At 37.5% G+C, this 22,896-nt stretch overlaps 1 protein-coding gene across 2 annotated transcripts; it reads left to right on the forward strand.

Annotated features, from left to right (window-relative positions):
• Positions 1-498: 498 nt before the first annotated feature.
• slc5a5 (solute carrier family 5 member 5) lies at positions 499-22,411 on the forward strand. 2 transcript variants are annotated; one of them, XM_059341672.1, is made up of 18 exons: positions 499-719; positions 2,559-2,681; positions 4,041-4,446; positions 5,080-5,145; positions 5,295-5,346; positions 7,407-7,474; positions 9,767-9,921; positions 10,198-10,338; positions 13,623-13,752; positions 14,079-14,167; positions 14,304-14,416; positions 14,613-14,683; positions 14,811-14,897; positions 15,754-15,956; positions 17,335-17,432; positions 18,307-18,392; positions 19,688-19,780; positions 21,696-22,411. In XM_059341672.1, exons 3-18 carry the CDS (start codon positions 4,099-4,101, stop codon positions 21,813-21,815), a joined length of 1,920 nt encoding a protein of 639 aa, XP_059197655.1. In that variant the 5' UTR covers positions 499-719; positions 2,559-2,681; positions 4,041-4,098; the 3' UTR covers positions 21,816-22,411. The 2 variants fall into 2 exon arrangements, with proteins under 2 accessions (XP_059197655.1, XP_059197656.1); XM_059341673.1 differs by lacking the exon at positions 2,559-2,681 and having other exon boundaries at positions 659-719.
• The last annotated feature ends 485 nt before the right edge of the window (positions 22,412-22,896 follow it).

Below are 22,896 nucleotides of genomic sequence, written 5' to 3' on the forward strand. Positions count from 1 at the left end.
ACAAGCAAACAAGAACAATAAAATAAATAAAACAGGAAATAAACACTTAAATAAATAGTTGCATTGCTTTTTAAAAAACAATAAATAAAAATAAACCATAAAAACACTAAAACAAGAGCAGAGTCTCATGCGTGGTTGAAAGCCATGCAATAAAAATAGGTTTTAAGATGAGTTTAACAATTGAAGGTAGTAATATTTTTACACACAGTATCATTATTACTGAATAATCAGTAATAATGATAGTCAGTCTCATGTTTGCCAACCTCCGCTTCTCTATCTCTCCATTTTTTTCTCAGAGCATACACAAAAGCAAACATGTTATCATAAGCACACACTCACACACACATACACACACACACACACACACACACACACACGGATCATGTGCTTCAAAGAGCAGGGCATTTTCGTTCTCCAGGAGGTCCTGCATTCCTAAACATAGGTCATTAGACCATCGTCCTTCAGTCACACGCTGCAGACATCCGAGTGCTCGACCTCCCTGACCCTCTCCTTTTTAACACACCTGAGCGGCTTTTACATGGTTGGGAGGGATGGGGGTGGCGGACGTACAACGACACCATTACGGTGCACACGCCTCATGCACACGCGTTGTATTTAAGAAGGTGTTTGAAGGCGAAACAGCTGCTGAGGAGTGAAGAGTGTTTGTCACATTCCTCCTTCTCTGAGGGGAAGCAGCAGGACTGAATGGAGCACCAGTGGTGAGCCTTTTCACATTTTAATTTTACTTTTAGATTACAAAGAAAATGCTGATGTATCTTGAGCAGCAGGTGACTTTTCTGATCACAATTTAGCTGCAGTTATCTAATCCAATCCCATCACATTAGTAGAAGTTATTAACATAGTATATGATTTACATGATTCACAACAATGTACCTTATTACTTTACTCAAATAAAGGATATTGTTGTTCCATATTTTTTTTAAGATATTGTAGTTTTTACAAATAAGTTTAAATGATAAATTTAAGTTACAGTTTCTAAATGATGCACTTTCTTCTTTTTTAACAGCATTTATTGTGATGTTTAAAACAAAGTACAATGATACAGCACAACACAACTCCAACAAACATCTACACCCACACACAGATACATTTATATATGGTTGTGTCAAAAATATTACCACAGTTTCCACAGCTTTACATAATATGCATTAACAAATACAGAGACAGAAAAACAGAACAAAAATAGAAAAGAAAGACATTATGTCAGTTCAGGTTTAGGTAGTGGGAGTCATATTATATTAGTGTATTTTTTATTGGTAGTCCATGTACCAAGAGTACAAGTTTTACATGTGGAAAACGTGATACTGTAGCATAAGTATCAGTATTCAGCATTAATTAATACTGATACATATCCATCCATAAATGATTAAAAGAGAACGATAATAATAATTAAAAACCAAATGACTGAATGAAAATAAAAGTTCCTTTTCTTTAAAACATTTCTCATTTCTAATTCTTAGAAAGTATAGTTGAAGTGATCTTGATGGACTAACTTCATAAAGCATTTATATCTTCTTATTCACACTGTGATGTTAGAGACGTCTGCCTTCTCTTCAACACCATGAAACAATATGGCACTTGGACTGGTTTCTCTGAAAATTAGCCTAACAAAATATGTGTAGAATTTGAATCATGAACTGCAAATCATCATCATTTCTGCACCACCTCCAACCCATTCTCATTGTGACACGTGACAACCGCAACATGTTTTGTTGTTTTAAACACTTTTAGTTAAGGTTAGTTAAAAAAAATACACTGCAAAAAGTCAGCTCTTAAAAACAAGGGGAAAAAGTACAAAAAAATAGGTGTATTTTGCTTAAAAATATAGCAAAATTATCTGCCAATGGAACAAGAAAATTTGGCTTGTCAACACTTTCCAGAACAAGTAAAAATATCTAATCTCAATGAACCCACAAATACCTTAGAATTAGTGTATTCTAACTAATAACAAGTTTTTCTTGATTCTAATGAAATACACATGACCTATGTTCTCAATATGTTGAAACATATTCTTGAATTAATAATCAGTAAATGCTAGAGCCATCATCTTGACATATTGATATGCATAGGCATTATATTTATTGAAACCAGCAAAGTCATACTAAAAACTAGTGAACTTTTCTTGATATAGCTATGAAAATTTTTATCTGTATGTAGAATATTTTTCTTGAAATTCTTGAAATAAGGCAAAAGCCGTGGAATATATAAGTGAAACAGTCTAAAATAAAAACTGCTGACTAAGAAGAACTATCCTATCAGACAAAAAAAAGGCATATATCCCCTTGATCTAAGATAATTAATCTTACTTAGATTTCAGTTTTTGCAGTGTAAGAAGATCTCCAACCTAAACGACAGAAAAGACCGTTTGTCAGTACCACCCATAACGACACATATGACTTTAGTTACAGTTTAAACAGTGAATAAATGTACGAAAATTGCGGAAGTGAAGTACTTACGAGGGTGACGTTAGCCACGGTAACGGTATGTAAAAAAACATAAATTACATTAAAAGTTGCTTACTTTTGTTGTTTACACAGGACAGGAACCTCTTTCTCCTGGGTGAAAGTCTGCCGTTTTGTGACATCTTCCATTTAAAGTCTGCATCGCCTTCAGTCACTGCTGCTACATCAGCAAGATTCCAACAGAGGACAGTCTAAAACGTAAATATGAGTCGTATGTTGCTGCCTGTACTAACGACCTATCTCTACATATTGATGCTTATGTTATTACATTTGTGGGAAGTTATTACAATATTGAAAGTTGAAGAATTTCACTTCCCCACAAACATAATAAGTCCCTGCAAAAGTAATATTTATCACATTTGTGGGAAATTGCATGTTACATTTGTAGTAGGCAGCGGCTATTACGTTTGTGGAAATGTATTACATTTGTGGGTGTTACAGACCTATATTGGCATTTTTGAGGGGAGACCAGTCTGAAAAAGAAAGAACAGGGCTTGGCTTTAGAAACACTTATCCCAAAACAAAACAGGACACAAAAACAAGTTGAGTAATTTTTCATTGTGGGGTGAACTGTCCCTTTTAAAGTAAAAGTGGGCGGCTGTGGCTCAGTTGGTAGAGTGGGTCGTCTTCTGATTGGAGGGTTGGTGGTTCGATCCCTGACCATGGCAGCCTACCTTGAGCAAGATACTGAACCCCAAATTGCTCCCGATGCTGCGTTCATCGGTGTGTGAATGAATTCCCAATGGTGGCAGGTGGCACCGTTTAGGGTAGTCTCTGCCACCAGTATGAATGTGTGTGTGAACAGGTGAATGAGCGCAGTCTGTAGTGTAAAAAGCTTTAAGTGGTGTAAAGCGACTAGAAAAGCGCTATATAGGTGCAGGTCCATTTACCATAAAACTTTAACCCTTTATCAGGCGAAGAACTATATTTGGTAACTTCAGTGGATATCAAAATAGGGTCCCCATGTCTCTCTGTGAGGTTATAGAACCACATGGATTTCTTCCAGCTAATCAGCAAAATTTAGAATTTAAATAAAAGTACAAACCCGAAAAAAGTCGCCGATTTAAGACATTTGAAGTGGCAAATCTGCACAAAATAAGTCGCAAATTTACAAGAAAAAAAGTGGGGAAAAGAGCAACTTTTTTCTTGCAGATTCACCACTTTAAATCTCATAAATCTGCACATTTTTTTCCCGTAGATTCGCCACTTCAAATTTCATAAATCTGCACATTTCTTGTAGATTTGCCACTTTAATCTTGTAAACTTTTTTCTCAAAATATTAGCCTCCTCCCCCGGGTCCGTATGTTTTTTTTTTCACACATTCTGGCTGTATGTAATATCCTCCAATATTCTCCAGGGTTGAAATTTGGAATTTGCAAGTATTTCAATGAGTGCCCCATTAAGGGTTAAAGGGGCCAGAAATGTCAGAAATGATTACATCCCTGTTTTTGCTTTTTGCCACAAACTATCATGAAGTACTTCATAGATTATGTACATGCTTTGTGTCTCCATTAGTCGTTGTATGGTCACTTACTAACTCTAATGACACTCTTACAGATCAGACCAAACATCCACATCCATAAATTTACTAGGTGGAGAGCATCAAAGTGACATAATGGAAGAGCAGTCTGCAAGTTTCGTCCTGGCAGACTACGCAGTCTTTGCTGCCATGTTGTCCGTCTCCATGGCCATCGGACTCTACCAGGCCCTGAAGGGGAGGTCAGGAGAAGCCACAGCTGATGATTTCTTCACAGGGGGTCGGAGCATGCCGGCCGTGCCTGTTGGGCTGTCGCTCTGTGCCAGTTTTATGTCAGCAGTCCAGGTTCTAGGTGTTCCCGCAGAGGCTTTTCGCTATGGCTTTAAATTCCTCTACATGTGCCTCGGACAGAGCATCAACTCCCTGCTGACAGCTTACCTCTTCCTGCCAGTTTTCTTTCGACTGGGCATCACCAGCACCAATCAGGTCGTAATGAGCTTGTCATGTTATTGTTGTGGAGTGGAACAAGAGCATAATGCACACTGGGGGGAAAATATGTATTTCAGTTTCATATAACCTGCTTGCAAATGTAATTAAAAATAATTTCACTTGACAAGATTTCTTAAATTAAGATTATTAAATCTAGAAATAAGCATGTTGAACACTTAAAAAAGAAATTAAGTCTAAAAACAAGATAAACTATCTAACATCTAAATCTAAATCTTTTTTTATCTTTGTAAGAAACAAATAATTGTCAGTGCACTCTGCTCGGGCCAGCTCATCGCTGCTTGCTTGCTAATCTTAATTTAAGAAATCTTGTCAAGTGAAATGATCTGTCCATGCAGCAAGATCATTTCCCTCAGATTTAGTGTTTTTATCTTGTTTTTAGACACACCTTTTTTACAGTGTATGGTAGTGTTTTTTAAGCAAACCATATAAAAATGTTCTTCTAAGGACAACAATGTAAAAAAGAAGAGTTTAATGAGGGTCAGAATTCTTTCTGTCACAATAATAAAATGCACCTGTGGGTCTGATGTGTGGGATGAATATAAGAGGTGAAGAAGGATGTGTGCAAAGATACTCTACCGTGTTGTAACTCCAGCTGTCTGTCTGTCACAGTATCTGAAGATGAGATTTGGCAGAGGGATGCAGCTGTTGGGGAGTGTCCAGTTTCTGGTAGCAACGGTAAGACACACACCACTGTTGTTCTCTGAAGACAGTATTTTCAAAGAGGACGACACAATTTTCATTCAAATGTTTGCTCAGACTCAGTCTGCCAGATTCATTTAACTTCAGTTGTGAACTTAATTTAACGTATGTTCCCTTTTCCCCAGCTGCTTTATACAGGGATTGTCATCTATGCACCTGCTCTGATCCTTAACCAAGGTAGGAGAGATCCCCCACTGCCAATCTGTCTGTATAAATGAACCCTCTGAGACCTGCAGGAGCACCTGTCGACAGTACTGTCTGGCATTATTGACATTTTTTTCATGCCCACTTTATGGTAATGCCCTTTAGTTCTGTGCAAAAACATGAAGTATTTTTGATGCGGTACAATGTTTCACCTATTCTAAAAATTACAGATTTTTACAAATGTAACCTATTATTACATATTTATATCTGGGGTACCGTAACTGTGTTGGAAATGCATAAATCGGGCATGACTGGAAAGTTTAGACCCTTGTGTACTCAATGAGCCCAATTTTCTCCATGTTTGATGATGTTAGTTCCCTAAAGTAGCCACTGTATAAATTGACCTGTTGTGACCTCTAGGATAATCACAGCCTCATGAAACTTTACAAACACAAACAAGAGACCTAGAGTATTCATAGGATGGATGTCAGACCAGGCTCAAGTCAGGACTTAGATGCAGAGAAGGTGAACTTAAAATATCTTTATTCAAAGAGCAGCAAGGAAAACCTCACAGAGTGAAAGAAAAGGGGCTATGAAACTCCTGACTCCTGAGTAGAAATCTAACAAAGAAAAGTCGCTCCAAAGGAGGGAAAACACTGAAGGCTATCTACACTAATAAACTAAATACATAATCCTAATCTAAGATAAGGGGGGAACTCTCAAGGGGAAAACATTCAAATAAAAAACTCCTACAAACAAAAAGCGCTCCAAAAGGGAGGTACAAAACCTGATAGGAAAAATAAGAGATTCTACAAGAACACAATGAAAACCTGGATAAGGACTAAAGGGGGGAAAATAATGAAGAACACAAAATAGCTCTAATAGGAGGGGGAAAAAAACGGCTGACTCAAGAAGCTAAGAAACTGAGAACTACGCTTAACTAATAAATTACAATTGGTATGGTGACGGGTCAAACACACTGGACCAAGACAAGGGAAAACACAGACTATTGGAACACATGGAGGGAAGGAAGCACCAGGTGAACACAATCAGTAATTAGAGGAGACAATCAGACAGATGACACACTGGAAGGGCAAGTGACCTGAAACGAGGAGAGTTACTATTTCAAAATAAAACAGGAAATAACAAGACCAGAACACAAAATAAAACACCACCTCACCGCAGTGTGACAATGAATGGCTTTCCTAGTTTTTTCAACAGCAAGAGGATTTCTTATAGAAATAATAAAAATATCAAACCGAATCACAGCATTGATTTTTCTGTGGTGTACATTAAGGTTTTAGTGTTTTAATGTGGTATTATGGAGGGGGTTTTATGAATGCTCTAGTGGTAAAAGTCAATAATTTACTACTAAAGAAGTGCAACACATGATATTAACCCAAAAAATTGCTACATTAACTTATGGAACATGATCATCATCATACACTTCTATCATGATGTTTTTAGTCCTCATACAATAAGAACTCTAAATTTGAATAGGACCTTGAACAATATTTAATCTAGGCTCATGATTATAACAACTTGCTAAGTTACATCTGAAATGAATCCCCAGCTTTCAGATGGTAAGTACACTTTAATATCTCCACCTAATCATCCCTGTCCCCCCTGGGAGTGAGAACGGGTTGTTATGTAAAAAAAACACCCACACCTTTTTAATTGCCCACATTACTGGCAGCTATATATTTGCATGTACCAGTTTAAATGCTGAGCAAATATGACAATTCAAATGCTGCAGGGAGGATAACGTTTTATACTTGCCAGACTTCAATTTGGGTCTTTCAATATCATATATTTTGAAATATGTGATCATCACTGGGGCCACAGGTGGTGTAGTGGTTAGCACTTTCAGCACAGGGTAGCAAAAGTTTGAATCTGGCTTCTTTTTTTGCGTTTGCATGTTCTCCCTGGATCAGTGTGGGTTCTCTCCGGTTCCCTACCCCCAGTCCAAATAAAGGCAGCTTAGGTTTAATTGGTGACTCTAAATTGCCCGAGTTAATGACTGCATGAATGTTTTTCTGTCTCTATCCGTCTGCCCTGTGATAGTCTGACTACACATGTATTTTTAATTCCAGCTACTGGACTCAATATTTGGGTGTCTCTGTTTTCTACTGGGATCATTTGCACCCTGTACACCACACTGGTAAGGAAATATGTTTTTCTCCACCTCATCAAACTATATGGCAGTTGGGAGCGTTTGCCTTAAACAGACTGGACTGGTTTCTGTAGAGACTTAAACCTGAATTCAGAAAAGCGGAGGAGTTCATGAAGTTCCAAGCTTAGAAAACATGCAACACATTTGCAGTGATTTTGTCATCCTAGTCAATGAAGATCTAGCAGAATGTGTCCCCATCAGTTTGTTGTTTTGTTGATTGATTGGGAGTAAGACTTCAGTATTTTTCATCCAAAGTAGTTTACCCTTAAAGACTTAGACCATTTTTTTTGTGATTCTGACCTTATTATATCACTCAGCATCAAGTGACATACATCATTTTATTTATCATTTTAAGTTTTACTCTGGCTCATTTAAAATCCCGATTTTACATTTGCTAAATTATTGTTGACTCAAAACAGAACCTCAGTAAGTTTTTTTGTTGATTATTTAGAGTTTTATTTTCTGGTATTTAGTAGGGGTGTGACGAGACCTTGACGATATTTCTCGTTGCGCTAAAAATCAGTCTTGCGAGATTTGTGAGTTATCCAAACTTCTATTTGTGACCTGTGGGGCAGTAAAATGAAAAGAAGAAGAGGAGGAGAAGGAGGGGAAGCAGTAAGCAGCCAGAATGTCGCAGGGGCCGGCGGCTCATTAAGAAGGGTAAGAACGAATCGAATCGGCACAGTCCTGCTAATAGGCTAATAGTTAGCTCTGTAGCAGTACAGTGTGTATGTGCTGCTGCTGCAGGAGGTGTTCACTTAGCGATCTCTGTTTGTTTACAACAAGCACCGGACACTGTGCACAGTTAGTGATGCCGGTTAATTCAAGATGGCTATGTTTATGATAATTAGCCATGCTGCTTTGTTTTGATCAGCTGCTGATGTTGTGCAGTTAGCGACGGCGGCCACAGTTGAGTCTCCTGTGTGTGATCACAGTCGAAACTGTCGCTAAGCGATTACGCGACGATTGAAAACCATTCGTCACCTCCGGAGTCTCATTAATCCCTCTGGGTTTTTTTTTATTTATCTTATTTTAACTTTTATAAATTTTAGTTTTAGTTTCAATTTGTGGAAGAAGAAGTTTATCAAAAGCTCATGCTTACATCATGCATGTAAAGAGTTATAAAACATTTCAAAATGGGCAACTCGGTTAAATAAAAGTCTGTTGGTCCAATCATATATTTTGTCATTGTAGTTTTCTTAAAATCTTGTCTCGTTCTCGTGAACCCAATATTGTGTCTCGTCTCGAGAGCTGAGAGTATCGTCACACCCCTAGTAGTTAGATGTTTTAGACTTCCAAATATATTCTAATCTTTGCATAGCAAGTAGCAGCCATTTATTATTGTATTATCCCAGGCCTCCAGAAATCCTCTTAAAGCACAGCAGCAGGTGACTTTTCAGAGTGTTTTCTGCAACTCTGATATGTAACTGATCACAATTTAGCTGCAGTTCTCTAATCCAATCCCATCACATTAATAGAAGTTATTCACATAGTATATGATTTACATGATTCACAAGAATATACCTTGTTACTTCACTCAAATAAAGGAAGTTGTTGTTAGATACTTATTTTAAGATATTGTAGTTTTTACAAATACGTTTAAATGATAAGTTTAAGTTACAGTTTCTAAATGATGCACTCTTCTTTTTTTAACAGCATTTATTGTAATGTTTAAAACAAAGTACAATGATACAGCACAACACAACTCCAACAAACATCTACACTCACACACATACATTTATATATGGTTGTGTCAAAAATATTACCACAGTTTCCACAGCTTTACATAATATGCATTAACAAATACAGAGACAGAAAAACAGAACAAAAATAGAAAAGAAAGATGTTATTTCAGTTCAGGTTTAGGCAGTGGGTGTCATATTATATTAGTGTATTGTTTATTGATAATACTGATAAATATCAATCCATAAATGAGTAAAAGAGAATTATAATTAAAAACCAAATGAATGAATGAAAATAAAAGTTCCTTTTATTGACATTTCTCATTTGTAATTCTTAGAAAGTATAGTTGAAGTGATCTTGATGGACTCCAGAAATCCCCTTCAAGCACATCTACGTCGGAAAGTTTTTGAAATTTTCCAGAACAGTACGGCAGTGTGAACTGCTTTTATTCAAGTTCTCAACTTCCATACTTCTTTGTAGACACTGAAAGTGGTTGAACAACATAAGTTGACCATATATGTCACTGCTTATTAATTTTTTGTAAAAGTCTCAGATGCTGTGGTGTGTTTTCCTGTCTGTCTCTTCTATCTGTGACAGGGTGGCATGAAAGCTGTGATCTACACTGACGTCTTCCAGATTATTGTCATGTTGGCCGGCTTTGTGGCTATTTATATTCACGGCACAGTTCTGGTTGGTGGTCCTGCCACGGTGCTGGAGATCGCCAGAAATGGATCACGCCTTAATTTGAATGAGTAACAACACTTTTTTCTTGAACTTTCAAACCACAGTTCTCTTTTGTGGACAGTGTTTGTTCAGTTGTCACCACACTTTACTTACTTGAAGTCAACTGAGCAAAATGCAATATGTATTATATATATCAGGAGGAACTTTGACCCCAGTCTCTGTTCAATGAAAATCTTTGGATTCATGCGATCCTGAAAATAATCCTGAACTTTTTGTGTCAAAATATACTTAAACTACAGATGTTATAATGGAAATAAACTGATTTGTTTAATATTTTCTACCAGTTTTAGCGTTGACCCGCGGCAGCGATATACCTTCTGGAGCCTGACTGTCGGAGGGGCATTGGTTTGGCTGTCCATGTACGGAGTAAACCAAGCCCAAGTCCAGCGCTACATCTCCTGCAGAACAGAAAGAGACGCCCAGTTGTGAGTGCAGACCGGTTTGTTATTCACATAAAGATTTACTGTATCAGAACAGCAGTGAAAGCTTTTGGAAAATGAATTTAGGGTGATTTTAGAGATTGTATAAAAACAGTGTAACATCTGTACAAGTCAGCTTCAAGTTTTGAGAGAAGTTTTAAGGCCTGGTGTAGTGACAAGTGAAATACCTGCTGCACCAAGACACTAATTTACTTGATGTCACATTAACATATTCTAAAACTAAAAATGATAATGGGACATTGTGTAAACAGTTTAGGTTTCCTATTCTAGCACGTAGTCTTTGATTAACACTTCTTCAGTAGATGGTATCTGTAACAGGTTGTGTATGGACCCAATTGCAGCACACAGGATACCAGGAACACTTGGTTATTGCTTTTAATGTCAACATTGGCAGGTACAGACCAATGCAAGCAATATGCACTTTGAACAGCTTGAATGTCACAACAAAGTCTCTGGCAGCAAAGCTGGTTCGACTGGCAGGGAAACTCCAGGTCAGGGACAGAAGGCTGGTGAGTTCACCGGTGGTCAGGCAAGACGGGTAGGTCAGAGGCAGGCAGGGTTGGCAACAGGAAATCAGTCCGAGGAAAAGCGCTGGAAAGTCTGTAATTGAAGAGCTGAGAACAATCTGGCAGTGAGTGTGTGTGAGGCAGGAGTCTTTATAGTGGCTTGATTAGTGATCAGAGGCAGCTGGGTGAACAGGTGAAGAGAGTCTGGCTGATGAGGAGGGAGTGGCTGACAGGTGGAGTGAGGAGGAGGCAGGCTCAGTGGAAAATTACTGGGAGACAGAGCTGAACTATGACAGTATCGGGCATTTAGACACCACCAATATTTATTTTATATCCTGTGTCATTAAATTGAAGGTGGAGCTTTCCTAGTCAATGTTCCATAGCAGAGTTTCTATATTTACACAGGCATCCACATATCAGCATGTTGTTAGTTTTAGGTCACCATTATAGTTTCACATTTCCTGAATGTGAAATAAAAACTGGCTGTGTACTCAATACCTTCAATATCACAGCATATCGCTGCTCTGCCATATAGTCATCAGCCATTTAATATTTAGTTTTTATCATCTTTTCTGAAATGGTCAGGTTGATGTTTTCTGTAAGATTTTTCATTATTCATAAATGACCTCCTGTTAACCCCCTGAAAACCATTTTACTCACAGTGGCCTTGTAAGTCCTGTACCCCTATGGAACCAGCACAATCATGGGTAGAAGTCAGAACAACTCACAAATGTCGTTTTTGCAGAATAAGACCGTTGTATTGACATAAATCATACAATAATAAATAATGCAAGTTGAATTAAAAAATATTTTTTAGAAATTGTGAAAAGGCCGGGCGTCCCGGTGGCTCACACTGGTAGCGCGCGTACCATTAAGGCTGTGTCCTTGCTGCAGCGGACCCGGGTTCGAATCTGGCCTGAGGTCCCTTTGCTGCATGTCTTCCCCTCTGTCTCCCCCTTTCTATCTGTCACTATCTAATAAAGCAGTAAAATGCCAAAAAAAAAAATCTTAAAAAAAAAAAAAAGAAATTGTGAAAATGGGATTAATATATATACAACACTTTTCCAGGAGCCCACTTGTGTCATGTACAGTATATTGGGAAAAAATTGAGTCCCAACATATGCTATACATATTGAACTATTTTTACAATCTCTCCTCTCCTGTCCTCTCCTCTCTGCTCTGTGTAAACAGATATTCAGTGAATATTAGTCACGTGACTGTTCGTCTCAGCAGAACCAATCATGGCTTCACAATGTCACTGAGGAGCGGAAAATTTCATGTTTTCAACAGGATCTAGTTATTTCAAACATTTATTTTTGGCAGTGTTTTAAATGAGAAATGTAGAATAAAGTGATTATGACAGAAATATCACAATTTGTGTTTTGATTTTTTTGTAATAGAAACTTTCGTAGCCTATGATCTTTTCATGGACTTCAAGAAAGTTCAAATTTCTACAGTAATGTTTCTTTCTGTGATAAACGTGTATTTCTGGCGATCTCTTAAAGAAAACATGTTTCAATCACAGCAGGATGTTGTGGTTCAGAGGGTTAAAGTTGGCAACATTTTATGTGGACAGTTAAACCACTAATTTGCATGCAAAGCATCAATAAGCATCTAATTACTGAATTCATTGATACAATGACATTCAAAAGACAAGATAGCCCTCCAGGTTTTACTAAAGTGCTTGAAATGATAGATTGTATAATAACAGGATCGTCATCAGATAAATGTAATCAGTGGCAAGGTATAAAGTTGTAAGTGAGTAAATATCCGAAATGTGAAGTCCAACAACAAACCTGGGTCACTATACGGGCAGTCCATAGGCCTAGAGGTTACGATTCGGGCTTGTAACTGGAGGATTGCCAGTTTGAATTCCAGGACTGACTGGAGTGCCCTTGAACTAGGCTATGGGCTGAAATATCTGCCAACAGAATATGAATTAGAATCACATAATTTGAATTTGTGTTGTTCATTTACATTTACATGCATTTACATTTGGTCATTTAGCATAGTGCAGTGTAGTATAGTGCAATAAGAGCCGTTAGTGCAGCAATAAGTGCTAGTGAGGATTCTTTAAGGAATGTCCAATTTGAATCATTGCATTGAAAAACTGAATCTGAATTGTAATTTGAAATTTAATTTATTAGTGTGGAACTGAACATTCAGTTCTCACAATCCAAATTCAGTTCGCAAAATTCAATTTCAATCTTCTGCAACGAACATCCAGGTAGTTGAGGCAGAGCAATCGAGCACAGATACCGGGTGGCAACAAATGTTACAAAAGAAAACGGAGGTGCTGATTGGCCGAAGAAGCGCTCTGTGTATCTGCACTCAATTGCTCTGCCTCAACTACCGGATGTTCGTCGCAGAAAATTTAAATTGAATTTTGCGAACTGAATGTTCACTTCCAAACTAATGAATTAAATTTCAAATTACAATCCAGATTCAGTTTGTCAGTGCAATGATTCAAATTGAACAATGTGAATTCAAATTATGTGATTCAAATTCAGTTTTTTAATGCAATTATTCAAGTTAAGAAATTTAAATTCAAATATAAATAATTCAAATTCAGTTTCTGGTGGCACATATTTCAGCCCCCCACCCCCCACTGCTGGGCACAGAAATGCGCTGCCCAGTGTGTAAAGGATGGGTTAAATGCAAAGGACAAATTCACTGCTTGCTGTTTCAGTGTGACTGTGCAAAACTGAATCTTAATCTTAATCTTAATCTTAATCTTATAATGATGTTTGTGTTTGACTGCAGGGCTCTGTTTGTGAACCAAGTGGGTCTGTGCCTCATTGTGAGCAGTGCAGGATTCTGCGGCATCGTCATGTTTGCTTATTACATCAACTGTGATCCGCTGAAGTCTGGGAGGATTTCTGCCCCTGATCTGGTACTCAAGACTCTCGTCATGAGCCACAAACAGAGCATAATGCTGTGTAGTTATGAAGTTTGACTGAGCTACATTATGTGCTACTTTACACCTCGGATGTCTACTTTAGCGGCGGTGCTGATAAAGGTCAAACAGCACTGGAAGCTGAAGTGTATTTAATAGATTGTAAACAGGATACATTTTGGAGTTACCTTTTTATGGTTGGTGGCTCAAGACTAAGTGCAAATATAATTGTTTATTTATTTTATAAAAAATGTATTATATATTTTATTTTTCGAGAACATATATTAACTTTTTCCACTGTTTCTCTCTCTCCTGTGATGTAGTATATGCCGTACTTTGTGTTGGACATATTCAAACATCACCCTGGATTTCCAGGTCTTTTCCTTGCCTGTGCATACAGTGGGACACTCAGGTATTTTATCTTTGGTTCTCTAAACTAAACGTTTTACAGTGTTGTATTGTGTATTGTGAAAAAATTCCAAACTATCACTTTAAAAGAAACAAATTTGAGCGTTCTGCTATTCTGGTGACCACATTTCTTCTCACAGCACGGCCTCAACAAGTATCAATGCAATGGCCGCAGTAACCATGGAGGATCTGTTGCGACCCCATCTGCTCCACATGACCCAGAAGAAATTGATACTCGTTTCCAAAGGACTGTGTAGGTGGATTCTCACAGAAAATATCCACTTAATTGAGGTGTTTTACTCCTATGCATTCTCAACGTTTCTTTTAAAACTAACAGACAATGGTGATATAAGGATGATCATATTTTACAACTCATATTTTATAATAATACCACTTCCTGCTCTTATATTTTGTAACTTTTGGGAATTGTATTCATTCTCTTCTCTCAGCACTCTTGTATGGAATAGGTTGCATGACTGTAGCTGCTCTCTCCTCCTTCCTGGACTGGGGAGTTCTTCAGGTATATGCCAAAATATTACTATATAAAATAGTATTTAATCCATTTATGGTTGTGAACTTACCTGCAATACAAAGACTTACTTTGCACTCTGTGATAAAATGTCAGTGGTGTGCCTTTGTCTTTTCAGGGATCATTCACAGTCATGGGTGTGGTCAGCGGTCCATTACTGGGAGTCTTCATTTTGGGGATGTTTGTCCCAGCAACAAACAGGCTGGTGAGTGTCATGATTGTCTTACAATCACTTTTCTAAGAGTCCACTAGCGTCATGTATATTGGGAAAAAAATGTGTCCCCACACATCCTATACATATATATTTTCATTTTTACAATCTCTCCTGTCCTCTCCTCTCTGCTCTGTGTAAACAGATATTCAGTTAATATTAGTTACGTGACTGTTGGTCTCAGCAGAACCAATCATGGCTCCACAATGTCAGTGAGGAGCGAAAAATTGTATGTTTTTAACAGGATCTAGTTATTTCAACCATTTATTTTTGGCAGAGTTTTAAATGAGAAATGTAGAATAATATGATTATGTCAGAAATATCACAATTTGAAGCTTTGTTTTGATTTTTTTTCTCATAGAAACTTTCGTAGTCTATGATCATTTCATGGACTTTAAGAAAGTTCAAATTTCTACAGAAAGTTTCTTTCTGTGGTAAATGTGTATTTCTGGCAATGTAAAATATCAGAGGGGTTTTATGGGACATAGTTGAGCATGGAGATAGACTTCAGAAAACCATACATTATTGTTCTGAACCATTATACACCTTAATATGTTTACTTGGATGATTAATTAAGCCATTATTATTAGAGACTTATGACCAGAACAACTTTACACATTTCTGAGCTGCATCTCATTATAACTAATCTTCAGATCCCCACCTTTCAGATGATGTAAACCACGTACATTGATGGCTGACCTGCTATCCCCCCCTGAAACCCACTGCACACCACCCCCAATTCCCCCAATAAAATAGGGCAGAATAGTAATGAGTTAAAGAACTAGAACCAACTGATTGGTGGCATCCTGTTTGCCACACCTTCTGTTAAAAGTCCCACTTGGTCTTTCAGGGGGCGTTCTCAGGGATCTTAGTGGGCTTCTGTGTCTCTCTGTGGTTGGCTGTTGGTTCAACTCTTTACCCGCCCAGTGAGGAGACAATGGGTACCCTGCCCAGCTACTCAGGCGAGTGTGGATCCAGCAACATTACCCTGAACAGCAGCCCACACCAGGACCAGCACTCCATCTCCACCCCGCTTCACCCCGACGACCAGGGGTCAGTGAGTTCAGCAACACCTGCACTCATAAGCCGTGTTTCCACTAGGAGGGAAAAGTGTCCACTAGGAAAGACTCAGGCCACACCCTCTCAAAAGTCTGCTCACTCTGCATGTCTCCACTACAAGTTAGCCCCCAGAGGGATTTAGAGACTCTGGAGGTGACATATGGTTTTCGCCGTCGCTAACTGTGCACAACGTCAGCAGCTGAAAGCAGCATGGCTAATTATGCACAGAGTCTCCGCTGATACACTGTGCACAGAGTGTCTGGTGCTTGTTGTAAACGAACAGAGATCGTTTAGTGAACACCTCCTGTAGCAGCAGCACATACACACTGTACTGCTACAGAGCAAACTGTAGCTAACTGGCGCTAATGGCGGCTCTTCTTAACAAGCCTCTGGCTTGGTTAGTGGCTCGTTAAGAAGAGTAAGAAGGAGTAGCTGGATTTGTCTCCAGTCGCTTTCTTAAAAAAATAGTCTAAAGGGGTCTGAAAAGTCGCTAAATATAGCAACAAAGTCGCTAAATTCGGAACACTGCTTCGCCAGCTTTTACAAATGGAGTGTGTTATTGTGGTGTAGAGTAATACGTCACATCCCGATTCGTGATCTATCCTCCGGACTGCTCGTATTCAAATTAGGGGTGTTTCGGCAAGTGAGACCTGCCTCATTCGGGGTATTGTCCGTTAGTGGAAACAGCCCTATGCACCTGCTTCTTCCCTCGTGTGGTTTTCTCTGCTTAAAGACAGAGCAATTTTCGCAATTAATGGAGGGGTTGCACAATTTAGGAATAAATATGAATGAGTTGATAAATGATTAGCCGTTAATGGGAAAATGTATATTATTCCTATAATTGCTTTTACTGACTTAACAAACATGCAGTATCTGCACACTCTGATACATTCTGCCAATAAACACGTATTGAGTTAACGCTGAAATGTCTACGAGAACATTTTTTGTAAGGAAACTATAAGAGCAATGGAATATAAAATCATAATATTTTTTTTCCCCTCATATGTGCATAAAGTACAGGTTATAAAGTGCTATTTAAAATTAAATAATTTTAAATTATAGGTTACTTATTGTTGTTAGCAGGATATCATCACTGTTATCGATATTGGCAAAAAAAATAACTAATAATAATAATAATTATATATATATATATATATACATATATATATATATATATATATATATATATATATATATATATATATATATATATAGTACATCCCTACATTTATTTGTGCTAAATGAATACAATAAAAAGTATGAATAACCTGAATGAATGTGGCATTTGATGTGGTTGAAGTGTCATAGAAATAGATGCATGTTACAGAAATACAACTGAAAATCTTTTCTTGAACTTCTTTTCTGAAACCAGGGGTTTGCTTAACTTCTACTCCATGTCCTACCTCTACTTCGGTGCAATGGCTACCAGTTCTGTGGTGCTAGTTGGGATGATAGTGAGTTATGCAACAGGTAAGAAGATGAAGACGAAACTGCTGACACACCATAACACATTATTCAGAACTGCTCCTCTGAGAATTTTAGATTTACTATGACCTACAGTCATCAAACACAATCAGCTGTGCAATCAATTTTTGGTAACACTTCATGTTAAGGAACACGTTTCAACATTAATTAGTTGCTTATTAGAATGCAAATAAGTAACATATTGGCTCTTAATTAGTCATTATTAAGTAGTTATTAATGCCTTTTTCTGTATGGCCTTATTATACAACCATTAAGCCATTAACTAAGAGTTTTCCCTCAATAACATCAGAATTATTGCTTATTAGTAGTAAGTAAGGGAGTTGTTGTTTGTGAGTTACGATCTTAATATGCTTTACTTACTACATAGCGGTGAAGGAAACCATGGAAACGGCAGATAGCCACCTTCTCCAGACCTTTGGCGTGACTGGTGGCTCCTTTTGGATGATTGGATGAGGATTGGTAGATTGTAATGTCAATCATTACTCTACAAAGTGGCTCACTAGTAGATTAACATTGGTGCAAAGTGACCCACTTTGTAGAGTAATTATTGATATTAAAATCTACCAATCCTCATCATCCAAAAGGAGCCACCAGTCACGTCAAAGGTCTGGAGAAGGTGGCTATTTGCCGTTTCCATGGTTTCGTTCTCCGCTATGTAGAGATTAGAAAGTCCATACAAAGTAAAGCATATTAAGATCCATTAAGAGCCAATATGTTCCTTTTTTGCATCCTAATAAGCAACTAATTAATGTTGAATATGTGTTCACTGATATAAAGTGTTACCCTTTTTTTATGATGCTGTGTCAGAGATATGAGTGAACTCATGAGTGTTTTTACTGTCGTTTCACATTACAAACAGGAGCAACAAAGAGGAGTCAGATTAAAGAGGGTTTATTATGGTGGGATCTGAACAAAAAGCAAGTGGAGGTTCCATCAGAGCGCAGAGTGAGTACTGTATCACGAGGTTAAAACTTTAGGCCTTTTATTTGTTTTAATTCACCCTATAGAATGTACAAGGATGTAGAACAGGATTAACCAGACATCTTAAAGGCAACTGTGTACCTATGAGTTGTTCTAAGTTGTCCCCTCCTCCTCGGATCAACAACACCAGAAGTACCTCCCCTCCTTCAGTGCTCGCCAGCGGGTGAAAGCTAACTCACTCTTGTTTTGGACTGAGCTTGGCGTTTTACTTTGCTATATTGGTGGAGGTTTTCTTTTGACATTTCGTAGCTTCCTCTTGGATGCATGCTTAGAACCTGGTTGCTATATTTTTATTGCATCCAGCCCTCACACCCTGCAGGCTGTGGCTGCAGGGTGTGCAACCAGACTGACAACCAGAAACATAAAGTAAAAAAGAAAAGGGGAAAATAGTAGATGTAGAGGACAGACAAGGTTATAATAGTTTTGGATTTTTCATTAGTTTTAGTTTTAATTTCATTGTCAGTTTTTGTTTTGAAATTCAGTTAGTTTTAATTAGTTTTTATTTTTTGGAAATTGCTTAGTTTTAGTTTAGTTTTTATTAGTTTTGGTGTTAGTTTTAGTTTTTTTGTAATGGGGTATTTGTTGAGTGTGAGGTTCAATAAGGTCACAATAAATGTTGCCTTTATTTCCTTTGTCTGATCCATCTCAGCCCCAATAAGTGTATTAAGTCATAAAACCAGATAGATGAAATAGATTTCATATCAACTAAAAAGGTTTACCTCTGAAAAAAGTTGACAAAGACGAAAACTAAGCACATTTTCACTTCAACTTTAGTTAGTTTTAGTTCTGTAACCGCAAAATTAGTTAGTAAGTTATCGTTTTTTTTTTTAAACTTGTTTTTATTTTTATTTCAGTTAACGAAAATGTTTTTTCAATTCTAGTTTTCGTTATTTCGTTAGTCTTCGTTAACTATAATAACCTTGGGACAGACACCCACCCCACACTTCTAATGGATCAAGAATAATTTTTTGCATCACATTGTTTTTGTAGGGAAATCCTTTTTGTTTTGCTTCAACGAATACAGGAGATGATCCATTTATTATCTTTGTCTGCTTCTTCTTGTGGACTGTGACCTTTTGGGTTCACATTGCGCATTCTTTTCACTTTTCACTTTCACTTTCACAAAAATTATATATCCACTTTCTAAATTGTAAAACAAAACGAATCCCAGCACAGACTCTAAGAACAACTTTATTGTTGTTAATAGATGTGGACTGATAAAGCATATTTAAATGTGTTGCTTACTGTTTCTGTTTTAGGCTGGAACAATGTCCAGAATGTTCCCCTGTCTTCTGCACAATGCCTGCTGGGATACAGAGCAGCCGCCTATGAGTCTAAACAGCAATAAGCAGGTAAAGAAATGAATGAATAAATTATTACTTTAACAAAAGATCAAACTCACTTATGCAGGTCAAAGTTGCAAGAAAACTAATGGTATAAAAACATAATGTTACATTTACATTTAGTCATTTAGCAGATGCTTTTATCCAAAGCGACTTACAGAAACAATCAAGGCATAGTGCAATAAGAGCTGTTAGTGCAGCAATAAGTGCTAATGACGATTCTTTAAGGAGTAGAGTTGTGGTGTGGTGCTAGGAGAGAAGATGCTCTCTGAAGAGCTGGGTCTTCAGGAGGTTTTTAAAGAAAGACAGGGACGCCCCTGCTCTGGTAAGAACTGGTAATGTGCAAGGTTATAATAGTTTTGGATTTTTCAATAGTTTTAGTTTTAATTTCGTTGTCAATTTTTGTTTTCAAATTCAGTTAGTTTTAATTCGTTTTTAGAGTGAGTTTGCTAGTTTTACTTAGTTTTTATTTTTTGGAAAGTGCTTAGTTTTAGTTTAGTTTTTATTAGTTTTAGTTTTTTTGTAATGGTATTGGGTGCGAGAAGTCAAAAAAGTCACAACAAATGTGGCCTTAATTTCCTTTGTCTTATCGATCTCAGCCCCAATAAGGTTATTAAGTCATAAAACCAGATAGATGAAATAGAGTTCATATCAACCAAAAGGTTTAGATATGAAAAAAGTTGACAAAGACGAAAACGAAGGACATTTTCACCATAATCTTAGTTAGTTTTAGTTAGTTTTGTAACCACAAAATACAGTTTAAGTTAGTTATCTTTTTTTTTTTTATCTTGTTTTTATTTTTATTTCAGTTAACAAAAATGTTTTTTCAATTCTAGTTTTCGTTATTTCGTTAGTTTTCGTTAATTATAACCTTGGTAGTGCGTTCCACCAACGGGGAAGAAGAAACGCCAAGAGTTGTGAGGTACGTATGCCTGTATCAGGGCGTTCAAGTAGCTGGGTGCAGTACTGGAGACAACTTTGTAGGTGAGCATTAGAGATTTGAATTTGATGCGGGCTGCAACAGGTAGCCAGTGGAGCTCGATGAGCAGCGGTGTGACATGTGACCTTTTTGGCTGATTGTAGACGAGGCACGCCGCTGCATTCTGGATCATCTGAAGCAGTTTTACTGTGCAGTCTGGTAGGGCTAGGATAAGATCTGTACACCTCAAAAAAGCCAACTTGTATTTTTTGGCCTAAAACAGTGATTTAAGTTGGTAAAACTTAGAAATATAAATGATTGACATTTAGGGCAATAATGTAAGTTAGCACAACAAAGGAAGCCAGTTGTCTGCTCAAAAACAAGTTGGTGAGTTGTTGTTACTTATATCTTTAAGTTGGGGTTCACAACAAGGGACTGTAGTTCTGCTAACTCTTATTTCTTTGTTGCGAAATTCGGTCATTAGCGAAAGCTAGCGGCTAACTGATGCTAGTGGCTAAATTATGCTAGTGGCTAACTGATGCTAGCGGAGCTGCTTGTTACAGCTACAAGAGTAGCCATTAGCGTATCAATGCTAACTCAAAATTGTGGTCGCAACATCAGCTGACATTTCATAGCAGTGTTACAATCGTGCCAATTCAGCACATTGCAGAACTTAGCAGAAGTAAGGATTAAAAGTTATTATAACTTAAAATGTAAAATTATAAGTTAGTACAACTTACAGTTGAGTTGACAAAAATCTGAATTCAGAGTTGAGCAAACTCAAAAACAAAATTGTCCAACTTAAAATTTTATCGAAGTTTGTTGCCTTGAAATTTTGAGTTCACCCAACTTTTCTTTTTTTGCAGTGTATGTAGCATTGCATCTAACAGCTCTACAGGGCCACAGCTACTAGAGTCACTTTAAAATCTACACGTTTTTCAGACTGTATGCACCAGGACATGTGTTACTGTTGTTTTTAAACCAGAATCTTGGTCTGTTTTGCAGAGGGCACCAGATAAAGCACAGTTTGTGCTCTTGAGGAAGCTGCGTAAAGAAGATACAGATGAAAAAGAAGAAGAAGAACCAGCAGATGCTTCAAATACTAAATCACCAGTCAGAGTTTAGGTCTTGGACATTGTACCATTGACACTGACCAAATAGCACTAATGACAGCTGCTTTTTCTCTCCAGTAGCTGTAAGCCTTTCATCACTATCTATTTTCCTTGTTTTTTTCAACTCTTTAAACCCCTTGGTGTTTAAGGCTAGACATAGAGAAGATGTCACATGAAACGAGATGATCTGAGGATTCCATTGGTACCAACCAGGTCATGATATCATGTCAGGAAGGGGTTGAAATAACTCGCCGAATTTAGCACACAGAAAAACTGATGGCCAGTTGCTTACTTTAGTACCAACTGTGTGCAAGAAATAGTATCCAACCAAAAACTTATGAGACATAGTTGAGCCTGGAATGGACTTCAGAAAACTGTACATTAATGTTCAGAACCATTATACACCTTCATAGCTTTATTTGATTTATGGCCAGTACAACTTGACACACAGTGCCAAGCTGCATCTTAAACTCACCTTCAGGTTCACAGCTTTCAGATGATGTACACAACTTCTATACTGCATTTATTGTTGACCTGCTATCTCCCCCTAAAATCAACTGCCCACAACCCACAATTCTCAATAAAATGGGGCAGAATAATAAAGGGCTATTTCCTAAAATTTTGTCTCTTAAAGTCTGCTCCACTTTGGGTGCTACGTTTGGTTAAAAGAAAATAATATTTTGAAAAATTCCCTTAAATGTGATTGAACAATGGCACCCTTTATTATATCGCCAAGGACGATATACGCTCTAATTGAATTCTTGGTTTTAGAATTCCTGTAATGTTGAAAGGCTCTTTCATCAGGACATTCATTCTGGTATGTTCCATTATTTTAGCAATGCACACCTGCACTTCACCCAGTGATAATGCATATGTGACAGGTCATTTAATGCCTGTTTCATGTTCAAGGTCCTGTGTTGGCATTATGTTGCCTTAATTAAGTGTCCTCTTAAATTGACAGTAAAGGGAAAGTATTTTTTTACTAACATGGTATGATTCTGTTTTGATAGTAATAATATAAAGATAACTTATATTGTACAAGTCCTATAAAAAGGAGCTCTCCATGCCTGTTACGGCTGCAGATTTTTTTTAAA

The sequence above is a fragment of the Centropristis striata genome, chromosome 9, assembly GCF_030273125.1.
Source record: "Centropristis striata isolate RG_2023a ecotype Rhode Island chromosome 9, C.striata_1.0, whole genome shotgun sequence".
NCBI classification, from domain to species: domain Eukaryota; kingdom Metazoa; phylum Chordata; class Actinopteri; order Perciformes; family Serranidae; genus Centropristis; species Centropristis striata.